This window comes from Micromys minutus (genome assembly GCF_963924665.1).
Source record: "Micromys minutus genome assembly, chromosome: 22".
In the NCBI taxonomy this organism is placed as follows: domain Eukaryota; kingdom Metazoa; phylum Chordata; class Mammalia; order Rodentia; family Muridae; genus Micromys; species Micromys minutus.
The window spans coordinates 24,974,131-24,988,936 of record NC_137957.1 but is presented as its reverse complement, the minus strand read 5'-3'; the positions used below and the strand labels follow the sequence as shown (position 1 = coordinate 24,988,936).

The following is a 14,806-nucleotide window of genomic DNA, read 5'->3' as shown; positions in this document are numbered from 1 at the left end:
TTTATCTTCGTGTTGGCAATATATAAAGATTGGTAATATCAAGTGACCGTTTAAGAGCATGTTTAGTAAAAGAATAATATTAAATGAAGACATGATCTTAATATACTATAAATATATATTATCATTATTAAAAAGGATTGTATTCCCTTTCACTTAGAAAAGTTTCATTAATTTTGTTTTACAGAAATAGCTGTGTGTGAATGTTTATATATACATAGATTCATAACAAAGGTACTGAAAGATTTTTGCTTATTATTGAGGTGATTATTTCTAGGGGAGGAAGGAACATGATGGTAATGGAAAGTGTAAAATGAATGTTTGTCCTCTCTCCCAATATAGAGTTGCTTTCTTTCTTTCTTTCTTTCTTTCTTTCTTTCTTTCTTTCTTTCTTTCTTTCTTTCTTTCTTTCTTTCTTTTTCTTTCTTTCTTTCTTTTTTTTAAAGAATCCTGGTACTGTATCTAAGTAGGTAGGATACTAACCTAGTGTGCTCATGGCCCTGGGTTTGATCCCCATCACATTATCAAAAAACTTACAGTGAGAATATGTAGTCAGAAACAATAAGCTAAATTAGTTGAAGACAGAAAAAAGGGCTTATATATGAAACAAAGTATGCTACAAGAAGAATGAGATTGTGTAAAGCAAGGTAAATCATTGAAGGACAGTCATCCTTTCTAGTTGAGCTGTTCAGAATTTAAGCTGGTGACCTGAGTAATACTGATAAATGAGGAATTCTAGGAATTATATCTAGGAATTGATACAGTGAAAAGAATTAATCTTTTTGCATCTAGATTCCTTTGTCAAATTTGAGGATTCATGGAGTATTTTCTTAAAAATAAGTTTTAGGGGCTGGAGTCATGGCTCAGCGGTTAAGAACACTAACTTATCTTGTAGAGGTCCTGAGTTCAATTCCGAGCAACCATATGGTGGCTCACAACCATCTCTAATGGGATCAGATGCCCTCTTCTGGTGTGTCTGAAGACAGAAATTAAATAAATAAATACATAAAATAAGCAAACAGTTCTTTATAAAAAATAAATTTTAGTTGCATAAAACATACAAGTGTAAATATTAAAATCCATTTATCATTAATAATAGAAACAAAGATTTAATCTAGTTATGTTTGTTTTAACATGTTAAGTGCCTTTGTAGTGGTTATTTTGGTGAGTGTTATAAATTTCAAGATAGTAATTGGAATTAAACATTTTTTTAAAGACTTAAAAAAAAGTATTTATGTGGGCGTCTTCTTTGATTTATATTTTTGCACTACATTTGTGGAGGCCAGAAGGGGTCATCAGGTCCCCTAGAACTAGAGTTCCTATGTTGTGGGTCACCATATGGGTACTGTGGATTGAACAGCCTTGAGCCATCTCTTCAGTCATCAATCTTTATTTTAAACATTTGTTTCCACGTGGGTAAGCACTAAGCAATGATATCCTTGAAGGCCAGAAGAAAGCATTATATCTCCTGGGAGCTACCTAGTTGCATGGTTTTGAGTGACCTTAAAATTGAAGTTAGGAACCAAACTTTAGACCTCTATGAGAGCAGTACCAACCAATTTAACAGATTAGCCGACTGTTCTTTTTGATAATTTTAATACAGTATCTCATTTTAGCTCAAGCTGGCCTTGAACTTACAGTAATCTTTTCTTAACCTCCCTTAATCAGTCTATATCAACTGACTTTTTATGAGCCTAGTGAGCTCTACTCCAGATTATTCATTACTAATAGTAATTATTATTGCTTATTATTAAGTAATAATATTAAATCTTTTCTTTGTTATAGTGGAATATAGTTGGAATTGTAGTATCTGGGATTATAAGACTAGATTCATGGTTCAAGGCCAGTTACATAGTAAGATTCTCCCAAGGGAAAATGCCCAAGGAAACAAAACCCACCTCTCATAGGACTGGCACCCGGGACATGAAGCTCGGTTAGGAAACCAGGACAAGTGGAAAGTGGAAGTCTCAGTGGAGGCAGGCTGAAATGCTTCTGTGAAAAGCTTTCTAATATTAAGACCTTACCTTTTTAGTAGTAAAGCAAGTTTGTACTAAATATAAGAATATCAATTTTAAATTTCAATAATAATTTTATATGTTTAAATTTGCACATTTATTAGTTTTTGTCCTTGTTACTGTTATGACATAAGAACTTTATTATGACATAATGTTTCATTTCAGAAATATTCCTTTAAGTGTCCGTTTAATTTTACAGGTTTTTGATTGGTCAAGGAGCACATGTAGGAGCTGTCAACAGTGAAGGAGACACACCTTTAGATATCGCAGAGGAGGAGGCAATGGAAGAGCTACTTCAAAATGAGGTTAATCGGCAAGGTAATACAAAAAGGCACTACTAAAGGAGTGTGTACAGAACTGTTTCAGAGTGTCATTCATGACTTTCCTGGAAAAAGTATTTGTTGCCATTGAAGAACAATCATATTTTAAAACAAACTAGTACAGTCATTTGAACGATATGTTAAGATTCTGCTTGAAAAAATGAGTGATTCCTTTCTCCATCTTTATAATGTTTTTAAAATTGAGTGTATACCGTAAAATATGGGCCATAACAATGTACAGAACAGCTTTAGAGTGAAGGAGCAGGTACAGGTCAGAGTACGTACAGGATGGTTGTGTCATCTTGTCAGTTGGAACAAGGTGGCCATAAATGTCTGATATGGGAGATCTGCCCTGAGATAAGAATGAGGGTAGAGACTGAGCCTGAATCTGGCAAAAGAGCCTGGTAGAATGAGGAAGCAGTGAGCTTGAGGGTGAGGAGCAGCTGGATGTGATCGTAGCAGGCAGAACAGAGAAAGATTGCTAGGGGAAGTTGGGCAGTAACGGCAGGCCAGGGGCCTAAGGAGCCTGGCTCTAATCTTAGAAAGCTGTGTCAGGCTCATGCAAAGGACTAAGCTGATAGGACTTTCAGAAAGTTGCTGGTTGTTAGGCCAGGAATATACATGATCGACTTAGACCTGAGTGGGAGTGGGTTAAGTAATTAAGGGGTGTGTGTGTGTGTGTGTGTGTGTGTGTGTGTGTGTGTGTGTGTGTGTCCACACATTTGTAGCAATGGGGGAGGTGAAACAGACTTTTGCTGTATATCATAGACTAGCCTTAAACTTGCAGCAATCCTGCTGCCTCAGCCTCCTGACTGCTGTGATTGCAAGTGTTTGTCACCATGTCTGTGTCTCCTTAAACAAGGGTAGTACTGAGTAGTTAGATGTAGGATATGAAAAACAAAGTTCAAAGATCTTTAAATGACCCATTGAATGGGTTAACTTTCCCCCTTGAGATAAGAGGACTGTGAGGATAGTTATGTTTTGAAGGAAGACAGAAATTCATTTGTGCGTGCTAATTTTGTTTTGCTGTTTGGCATTCAGGTAGTTGAGTATGTGAGTTTGGAGAGAGCCACAAGGTGAGATAAGCAGTTAGAGGTATCTCTGTCGTGGGGAATGGGGCTACAAAATGGAGATACTTAGTTAGAAGTAGCTGTCATAGAGAATGCTTGCTCACGGAACAGAGCTGCTTTCAGGTGTGCTGAGGTATACCACCATACCTTGCTCAATTTACCTTGGTATAGATTCTTATACACAAAACTTAAAGATGTTAAGTGTGTGGGGTGGGTATGCATATGTCCTTGTGTGTAACAGTGTATGAAGGGTACCTGTGTATCCTCATGTGTGATACCTCTGGAACTGTCAATCTTTTTTTTCTTTTAGTTTAATTTTTTTTACATATGCACTTTACATCCTGCTCTCTGCTTCCCCTCCCCTCCCCTCCCCTCCCGCACTGTCAGTCATTTTTAAGGCAGGGTCTTTGGTTGACCTGAACTGGCCAAACAGGTTAGCTGGGTTGACTGGCTGTGGAGAATAAGGGACCCATTTGTCTCTGCCTTCCCAACACCAGGATTGCCAAGTACCACGTCAATAGCTGAGCCCCCACCCCAGCCCCACTTGAGTTTTTAAATAGTTCTTTGACTTTTTATTGTTGTAAGAGGGATCTTGTATTGCTTATGCTGGCCTGTGTCTCACTTGCTATGTAGCCCATTCTGGCCTCACATTCTATACACTCCTGTCTCAGCTCCCCGAGTGCAGGCCCTTAATCCACTGTATGTGAGTAGTAAATAATTATATTCAAGTAAATTATCTTCAAAACTAGTGATAATTGAACATCGGCTAAAAGAATTTCTGCTTTGTATTTCCTGTGATTTTTGTTCTTTTTCTCAGTGAAGGTTACAGATCAGGTTGATTAGTTGGTTGGTCAGGTCTGGTTTGTTGTAAGACAGAGTTTCCGCTGTGTAGCCCTGGCTATCCTGGAACTCCGTCTGTAGAGTAGGCTGTCCTCAAATTTAGAGTGCCTCCCAAGTAGCACCACCACCTGGCAAAGATTGTTTTGTTTGGTTTTGTTTTAATGTTAGCTATTTTATTATGCTTGAGAGATTTGACTGCATTTTTTGTGTAAATTCACTACTTTTAAGTTGCTGTAACAGCTGTCAGTCTACTCTCTTTAATATAACCTACATAGTCTTATCTTCTACTTGGACAAAATGACAGCAGATAAGGGAAGGACCAGTTCCATAGATAAGATTTTGTTTCTCTTAACCAATAAGTCAATAGAAGAAAAGCAGAGTCAGAGTTTTAGAAGTGCAGTTAATTGCCAACACCTTTGTGTTTATTCCTGATCTAAGACCTGACGACTAGTTTCAGAATAACCCTGTGAGGTAGGCACTGTGCTTACCTCTTGTCATGAATCTCAAGCATAGCTGCATTGCTTTCTCATACAGCTAGTGAATCCAAGGTCAGTCTGGTTTCATTTCTAGTCCTTACCCTGTTGAACTGATAACCAAAGAATCTCAGAATAGTCAGCTTGTCAAAGCTCTGAAATGTGAAAACATGTCTCGTAACATGTTACAAGACTTAGTGATAGTTTTGTTTTAAATGTTGAACTAAATGTAAGTTACATTTAAAAATTTTTTTTTAAAGAATAAGGAAAGAGAGGTCTGGACAGATGGCTCAGTGGTTAAGAACACTGGCTGTTCTTCCTGAGGTCCTGGCCTCAGTTCCCAGTGTCCACACTGTGGCTCACAACCATCTGTAACTTCAGTTCTTAGGACTCTAACACCCTCTTCTGACCTCCACAGCCACCCATCACACAGGTGGTACACATACAATTGAGCAGGCAAAGTATCCACACACATAAAAATATAGGACGGGTTTTTCTTTTTTGTCTTTCTTTAAGCAGATAAGGTTCCCTTCGTAGCATAACTTAAACGTCAATTGTTTTGGCAAGATTTGGAGACAGAAGGAGTGTTGAGTGAAGAATGTATTCACAGGGAGGTGTAACACACTAACGTGTACTCTAGAAAGGAAGCCCCTGACTGCACCAGAGAGGTGAGCCAGTGAGCTCTTACTGGCCTTGCTAACAGGAGATGGGTGAGGAGTTGCTAAGAGGAGCAAGAATGACTCCGGGGTGTTGTGTCACTGAGAAGCCCATCCTAACAAGGGTGACAATTAAGAAAGCTGAATTCTTGGAGTCAGGTGCACCATTGGCCCCGGACTTTCTTCTCGCAGTTGTTCAGTCTCTGCCCTCAGCAGTTGTTTACCCCTGAAAAGATGGGCAAGGACCTTAAGAGTCTTGCAAGTTTCTGCTTTCTCAGATATGAGACATTCTGTTTACCTTCTGAGCCTCTCGGATTCTCAATCCAGAGGAAACTGCTTTGGAACAAGGGAACGATTGCTTTGTAAAGACAGCCATAAAGCTAATGGACACTGACAGAAGAGTCTGAATGCATTAATGAGGTAAAAGTGGAAGAGATTCTAAAAAGAGGTGTATCCTGGAAAGTGGTAATTGATTAAGCAGTTGAAATAAGGATATGATTCATGTAGGAGGTAAGTGCTTAGATGGAGCACGGTCCACCTGGGAACCTGGATAGAGGCGAGATGGTTCACACCAGAGTCTACACCTACATGAGATAGTCGCCCACTGACAAAGTTTAGGGGGAAATCATAAGATTTGGGCTATTTCAGTTGGCACTGGTGGGGTGTTGAACCAGAAGGAAGGAATGGTCAAAGTACAGTGCAAAGGGAGCTAGTGATAGGAACTGTCAGAAGACAGTCTGGGGGATGGCACCTCACATCTGCTAACTAACTGAACGGAGAATAGGCGTACAGTAGCAGGACAACAGTGACTGCCAAGGTGCTGGATAAACAGTGATACTCTGGAAATGTAAGACAAGCAGGAAGTTAGTTCCAGGCAGTTACTGAGCTTTCCTCACTGAGTTTGAGATACACATGGTGCAGTGTTACACTACATTATCTCTTTTCATGTTCTTCTACGTCTCTAACCCGGTTTGTATTTGGAAGGACACTTGTGCATATAAAATTTACCTACAAAATGATCTAAGAATATTAGGACTATGAATAGGACTAGGTCTTTAAAAGTAAATCTCCCTCAAGGCCAAGATACTAACCTAGCACTAGATTTAAAAGTAAAACCTACACTTTTATTTGGCCCTAACATCAAATAAAGTCATTTCTTTTCTAAAATATATTTTACTACTTTGTGTATGTGTGACATCTTTTTCTTCTATATCTGAATTCAAATCTAGATTCAAACTAATAGCAGATTCTGTTGCTGTACCATGAAGCAACCAGAATGAACCAGTTCACTGCCTTTCCTCCTACTCCTCTAGTTAAGTAAACAGCCTTTCTCTCCTGGTTGGGTCAAGCAGTATCTCCCAGATTGATGCAGCCATCTTGAACCTTCATGGCTCAGCCTAAGTGATACTTCTAAATTAACAGAGATTGGCCCTTGCAAGTCACTGTCCTCCTTCTGTAGAGAGCATCCTGTGTAGATTGCCACCCTAGAGCCTTTCTTCTCATTGTTCCAAACAGTGGTGTGGCATCACTTGATTTATTTCTTGATTTAATGTCATTTATTAGAGACTACTCGTTACCAGTTAATAAATAGCTCCTCATTAATCTCAGTCACCTTTGCCCTTTTTAGTTTTCCTCACAGACATAACATTGTCTGCCTTGTAAGAGCAGCTTCCACTTCTCATAAAGCACCTGACTCCTAAGAGGCACTTCGTACATTATCTAATTGGAAAGGATGGTGGGTAGATAGATGGAAAGGTCGAAACCATACTGTTGGGTATATAAATATGGATTGTGAGAGAGATATTAGCTAAAGAGATAAAAAGGGTTGTTATGTTTTACTCATTTCTTTATTCACTCACTCAGAAACTATTTTCTTACCTAGTTTAAGCTTATCTAAGCTTACCAAGCTTAAGCTTATTTCCTATATCTTGCCCGATGATAGGGGTACCAAATAAGGGAATATATCTACTTTTTATAAGCTCAGTCTTCTGGAGTACAATGGCTTATAAATGCATTGTAATTTGTCTCTCATATTAAATAACCATTAATTAAAGCTGTAAAAAAAGCATAAGATCATTTAGGAATTTCACCATTATCTTTACTAATTTAATTTTCCTCTCAAGATATAGAGCTCTTTGAAAATTGGAAAAATTCTGTTTGTTTTTGTGTTTTTCCTGCTTTTATCACCTTAGCCAAGGGACAGTGCTTACAATACTTTGAAATGAACAAATTTCTCTGTGACTTAGTTCTGATTGTATGAAGAAAATACCATGTATGCTAAAAAAAGAAAAACGTTGAGAAAAAGAGAAAGCAGTTTAGGGCCTGATGCATTCGCTGTCCTCAAAAAAAAAATTATTTTTATATATATATGATATTTGATAAAATAATACTTAAATGTATGAGAATTATTCATAAATAATTGTTCAAAAATCTTTTATTTTGACCAAAGGATGGTGCACTTTGGTAACTGCTCAGAGTAATCAGAAGACATAACCAGACTGGATGTGGTATCCACACACCTTTAATCTTAGCATTTAAGATAACTCTGAAAAAAAAAAAAAAAAAGAAAAAAAAGAAAAAAAAAAAAAGATAACTCTGAGTTCAAGCCCAGTGTGGTTTACAAAGCTAGGTTCAGACTGGCAGAGGCTACACAGTGAGACCCTGTCTCAAAGAACAAGCCATGACCAAAATAATATTGTGGGTCAAAGCTAAATAATTGCCTAAGGAGGCTAATGAAATATCTATTGTATGTCACGTTCCTTTATTAAATAATCAGCAAGTGTTTTTTTTTTTTTTCCCAAAACCATGGCTTGTTAGCTTTTATTATACATTAATTTTTTGGTAATTTTTTCTCACTTTGTAGAAATGGGGAGAATATTCTCCAGTAAGAAAAATGAAAATAATGTTTATTTGCCTTTTTTCCCAAAAGGTGTTGATATAGAAGCAGCTCGTAAAGAAGAGGAACGCATAATGCTTAGAGACGCGAGGCAGTGGTTAAACAGTGGTCACATCAGTGACGTCCGGCATGCAAAATCTGGAGGCACAGCACTCCACGTGGCAGCGGCCAAAGGGTATACAGAAGTTTTAAAGTATGTATTACTTTTTATGGAGTTTCAGTACTTTGTTTTTCTTAATTTTGTTGCTTCTTTTTTTTTTTTTTTTAAATATATGTGGATACTAGTTGGAAGCAGACTATATAAACGTCTATTCTCAGAAGAAAAGCAAAGGTGATCTTGAATAGAAGTGATTTGGTTTCTAAAGTTCTTTCTCAAATTTTGAATGTGTTCTCTCTGTTTCAATTACAGTTTTCTCATAAAATGGCTTTAAGTGTCAACAAACCATTATGTTACCTATCAAAGTAATAATTATTAGAGCCACCAGCAGTTCCCATATTGACTAGACACAGAGGATAAAAACACTATGTAAATAGTTTGCTTTATATTATAAAAACACTAGGATTCAAATTGCTAATACTATGATATTAAATGTATTCCATAAACATCTGTGACTATATAAGTATGTACAGTGATCAGCTAATTTCTTTGCAGCAGAGTTCCTTCATGTTAGTGTGTGTGCACGCGCATGTGCCTGTGTGGGCCTTCCTCTCATTAGAAATAATAAAGGAACCCTTCCCAGATTTTCCGACCATTTAATTTCACCTTCAGTAATGTAGGTATTTCTTCATGGTGAAATGCTTTAATTGGTGTTCTTATCCCTACCTATTTCTTTCTAGTCTAAAATGTGTTTATATTTTCCAGCTTCATAAATAAGTGATAGGACTATAGTGACTTACCAGCCAAGTAACAGTTATTATTTACCTCAGCAGATATAGATGTACCTCTAGTAACTCCTTTACAGATACTCATACACACATAAGAAGAAAGGTATGTGCTGGCAACATAATTTGTAATAAGAATGGCTTAATAAATCATGGTACATAGTTTCCTTGGAAGACTCTGTAGCATTTAAAACATAAGTGAGAAATGGTCTTATATATCTTAGAAAGAGTACTAGGGTTATTATGAAATGTCAGCAATCAAGTGAAGAATAGATACCATTTTTAAAAATTTGGTTTGTAATGAAATATCTCTTCCTGGAGTTATCAAAATCTATAGTATTGTTAGCTTAGTAAAGTAAACTAATTATTGATATTCATCGTGGGAAGATGACCTTTTACATTCTGTGTGTATCAGTATGTGTGTGTGTTTGGTACTTAGATAAATAGAGTGAGTGAAAGGCAGAAACCTGTTCCAGATGAAGTCCTCTGCCTTTCCTCCTGTCACCTGTACACACTTCATTTCCTCCTCTACAGCGTTGTAACACCATAGACCTGTCTGCGGGCTGCTGCCTCTCATTGTCTCCATCAGACACTCCTTGAGTGGAGCGCTCTTCCTGTCCTTCCTTTCTTCTTTCTTTTTATTTCTCTTGAGTGTCCTCATAGGACCTAGCGTACTTAAAGGAATGTGTTTGTTGAAGAAGATGTATATTCCTGTTTAAGTCTTCCCTCTGCATATACTCCCAAGTATATGTTGCTCAGGAGATCTGCTCTATTAATGAAATCTCTGATCATGCATATAATAGTGGGGATCTGCTTTAACATAAACCTTTGGGTTTACATTTGTTAGCCCAAATTAGCCTGTTCTTTAGATCATTGCTTTTAAATACTAGTCTGTAGACAAGTTCCAGGCAATATTATAAGCAACATATAGGATTATGATAAAGATTATTTTTGTGCAATTACCCTGTATATAAGATGAGGGATGGTTGGTATAGATAGCTGGCATAGTGGTACATGCCTGCATTCCCTCTACAGCAGGTTCCCTCCTAAGGCAGGTTCACCATTGGCATGGAAAGACAGTCTCAAAACCAACAAAATATATTTATGGACAGAGCCTGGATATGCTGATTCAGTAGTACTGTAGTTGAGCTAGAGAGTATTTTTATTGAAGCAAGTATTCAGTATAGCTCTGTGACTAAGCTAGGTTTATAAATAGCGGGTGTACCTAGATATTATTAATGGATAGGCTGATTACTGTTTCTTATGTTTTGACCTGTTTTACAAAGTCTGACTCTAACCCAGGCTGGCAGCAGTCATCCTGCCTCAGCCACCTAAGTGCAGTGATTACAGATATGAACATTCACACACAACCATCACTTCTTAACAGTAAACAAATAGAGGTGATTGTATATTAGCTGTCACTACCACCTCCTGTAGGTAAGAAGACCTTCTCAAGTTCACCATCTTGGACAGTCAGGTAAAAGTATTGCAGATTTCTGATGTAAAGCATCGTTTGCCTGTGTGTGGGCTGTGCTATGTGTAATTTATAGGTTCATTATGAGAACATAATCTTTGAGTAAAATAAAAGTTGGTGTCAGTATGCAGTTAGAAAGGCATGCTAATTTATATAACTTTGCTTAGTATTAAAGTTTATTTCTATTTTATAGCTTGTTGATGATTTGAATACCTGCTTTCTACTGCTGCAAAATATATGAGTCAATGCCCTTGAAATATGTGTTTTGCTTTGTTTGTTTCTAACCATCAGATTATCGGTTTCTTTTGAAATTTTTTTGTAACGATCATAAAGGTTCCCAAAACTTCTATAAACCATTTCCTCAAGTACGAGGTAACCAAATATCACAAAATAAGCTTCTTGGATTCTGGCATATTTTTAGGCCACATTTGGCCTGAGATGATATATCATCTGGACATCTAAAGATAGCTCTTGCAGTAAATAAGCTTTATATACAGATTGACCCATTGTGCTTAATCTTACTTTAAAACTGGGCTTTCCCATGAAAATTTTTACTTGCAAGTGTTACTAACAAAAATTAATTGGTGTCACATCAAACTGTATATAAGTTAGGATCATTAGAAATTAATTAAAAGCTCCCTATTGTGGCGATAACTTAAAAGTGTCTTCTGTAGATTACTTGCTACTTGCCCTAGTTAATTCATTAAGAGGAGGAGGAATTGGACCTCTCAAAAGAATTAAATGCAAATTTGTGGTTAAAATTGCATGGTAGAAGACTACTGATCATGTTTGTTAATTTCTAGATTTCGAATGATTATCTAATTCACTGTAATTTCTTTAGACTTTTAATACAGGCAGGCTATGATGTTAATATTAAAGACTATGATGGCTGGACACCTCTTCATGCTGCAGCCCATTGGGGTAAAGAAGAAGCATGTCGGATTTTAGTGGACAGTCTGTGTGATATGGAGACGGTCAACAAAGTGGTAGGCCTTTTAAACATACTAACACCAGAGATGGGAATTACATGGTCTCTATCTGTTGTCCATCATAAATTCACTCAACTAATTTTTAACTTGTTTCAGCTTTCAAATGAGTTGTTTATGATTCTGTTCTGCAGAAATCAGTTGGGATCCTTTGAGTAATTGTACTTGCACAGAACATTTGAATACTTGCATAGCTACTGTATTTTTAGGTGCACATAAATGAAGAAATTTCGTGTCTCTGTAAATGCTTGCTGCCATCAGTAGAAGCTGGAACGGTGTGCCAGGGTGTTTCTGATTCTCTTTGGCTGATAGTCTTTAGGGCTTGGGCTCATTTGCTGGTCTGCTGTTTGTTTTGAGACAGTGTTTAATAGAAAGCTGACCTTGACTTCTGTATGTAGCTGACGTTTATATTGATTCTTCTGCTTCCAACTCCCAAGTACTGAAATTACAGGCTCTCCATACACTACCTGCTGATGATGATAATCTTACAGCCTGTACAAAGTAGTAAAGAGACAGCAGATAGTGAAACAAGATTGTTGAGGCTCAGCATTTACAAGAAAATTGAATGAGTAAATTATTTACTTAATGATCCATAATTGGATAAAGGAAATGAGGGGAGAAATACATGCTATATACCATATTTTTATAGAATCAAGTTACCAAATTTTTTAGATGACTTTTCCCTTTCAAACAGTATCCTTTTACCAGGATTGCTACTTAGTCTCCTGCTCATGTTGGTACACAGGTTTCATATGCTCACAGTTGAAAGCTAAAGTGTGCGTCCTGTCCATTACCATCTGACCTCTGCTCTGCATTCCAGCCTTCTTCAGTATCTTCACAGGCCACCTCGTCACCTCTTGGGTTTTTTGTGCTTTTTTAATGAATTGAAATAGTTTTCCAAAAAGAAAAAATAACTTCTTATTATGAACACACACTGGCTGGATTGATGGTCTTCTTAGACATATGTAATACTTAATCTGTATGAGAAAAACTACTTAATTTTGCCTTTGGCCTACATTTATTCATAATTATGTACTGGGAGACAGAAAAATAAAATCTTCTTTCATAAATTTGAGTTTTCTTATTAGTATTAGAGCAGATTCTTTTGTCAGCATGAACTTTTATCTTGCATTCCTGTTAATGGCTCTGTAAATGACTTTGAGATCTGTGTGTCACATTCTGTATAAAATATAAATATTTCTTTTATAAAATATCTAAACCTTTAAATATAATTTTTTAAAATGTAGGACTTTATAAACATTATAATAGACATAAGGTAAATTCTAAATGCTTTTGTGCTGTATTTAATCATAGTTTTTAAGTTCCTTTATTAAGAAATTCAATAATTGCATACCTTTCCTTTGTGAGTAAAATGTTTTGCCTGCATATATGTATGTATTTACACCATACATATGCCTGGTGCCTGCACAGGTCTGAAAATGTCAGATCTTCTGAAATTAGAGTTGTGAGCCACCATATCGATGCTGGACTGGAAGTGAGGTCCTCTACAAAGGCAACAAGTACTTTTAACTACTGAACCATCTCACTAATCAGTCCTCTCTGATTTTACTGATTGGACTTAAAAATAGTATGTCATAGTTTATCTGTTTGCCCGAACCCCCGCTCCACTTTAACCAGGGTCTCTACATAGCCTCACTGTGTAGACCAGGATAGGCTTGAGCTCATGGAAATCTGCCTGGCTCTGCATCCCAAGTTCTAGGATTAAAGGCATGTGACACCAATCCAGAACCTTCTTTTTATGAAAGTGCTTTCTATAATAGTTCAACACTATCTTCCACTCACTCTGTGTCCAGGCTGACCTTTCTTCTGCCAGAGACGTTGTAATGTCAGGATTATAGAGGTGAACCTTACGCTTAATTAGGTGCCAATTGTGTAAATCACTTACATGAATTTATCATGTTATTTCATTCTTTTGTTGCTGCTTCTTAAACAATTACTTTTATATAAGTGGGTGTTTTGCTGCATGTATGTCTGTACAAACATGTATGAACAGAGCCCAAGGAGACCAAAAGAATAGTTGGGCCTTCTAGAACTGGAGCTGTCTAGTTGTGAGTCACCGTGTGTGTTCCCAATAGATCAGTCAGTGGTCTTAACCTCTGAGTCATCTCAGCAGGTCCCTTTCATTAGTACTCTTTTAACTAAGACTCTGAAAGCAGGAAGTAAATGTTCTTAAAGTACTATGAGCATTTACATGAATTACCAGTCAAAAACAGTGGTTAGGGCCTCCACATATGCCAACATGCATACTCATGTTCAAACCATACACATTGATTTTTTTAAAGGAAAATATGATATGTAGAAATAATATTAATATAAAAATGTATAAAACATCAATAACAATTCCTACATGGAAGTTAATGTTCTAAAATTAAATAGAATTTTTTTCTCAACTTTTTACCTTGTCAGCAAACTGTAAATTTATTATCGTTTTAGCTCTTAATATTGATTTTAAATACAAAAGCTTTTATTTTGCTTTTTTGGCTTATTAAAATATTTTTACAAGAATGTACCTATTATCTCTTCTTTAATATCAAGGATAATACTTTTCTTGTGGAATTTCTATCAGTGCACAATGATTAGATAACATAATGATAACATAAGTTATTATCTTGATGTCCTGCAGGTTAAATGTCTCTGCCAGTAGCGAGCACAGGTGTTTGTTTTCTGTCATGGTGCTACCTAACTTCACTCACCCTTTCTTGCTATGAAATCAGACTATCCGCTCCAGCAGTATAGACTTAGATAGTGTCTTCCCTCCCCTTTCTCTAGCCAGTTGTGCACTCAGCCTTTCCCGTCTCAACAGGGAAAATCATCATCACTTTTGTACTGACTAACTTCACTAGTAGTCCCACTAAAAACTAAAAGAAATTAGGTCTGCAAACGTAATTCATTTAAAACGGGTGAGAAAGAAGTGGAGAGATGAAGTAGATTCGAGCCATGCCCTTGATAGATCTCTGGCTTTGCTGATTAGTGGGTATATGGAAATGATTTTCAACCAGCTTAATCTGTTCCTTTGATTTAACACTAGCTCCTACTTTTCAGTATTCCATTGCTGTCCTTGGCTGTTTACAGCTGCTTTACCTGACTAAGCTGCTCTCCTGCACTTGTGTTTCAGTAGTAAAGCCAAAGGCGCACAACAACAGTTGCAGGTCGTACAGTGTTCAGTGTCTCATTCA

General features: G+C 36.9%; 1 protein-coding gene across 12 annotated transcripts in view; it reads left to right on the top strand.

Annotated features, from left to right (window-relative positions):
* Positions 1 to 14,806, top strand: part of PPP1R12A (protein phosphatase 1 regulatory subunit 12A) — a gene marked incomplete at its 3' end in the record, with an annotated part of 99,433 nt that overhangs the window by 45,408 nt on the left and 39,219 nt on the right. For 11 of the 12 annotated variants that reach the window (XM_080935673.1, XM_080935671.1, XM_080935672.1 and 8 more), the window contains exons 3-5: positions 2,212 to 2,330; positions 8,301 to 8,460; positions 11,465 to 11,609. In XM_080935673.1, the coding sequence (XP_080791799.1) occupies positions 2,212 to 2,330; positions 8,301 to 8,460; positions 11,465 to 11,609 (424 nt within the window). Of the gene's footprint in view, positions 1 to 2,211; positions 2,331 to 8,300; positions 8,461 to 10,369; positions 10,627 to 11,464; positions 11,610 to 14,806 lie in introns of those variants that run through there. The other variant, XM_080935681.1, reaches the window with a different exon arrangement.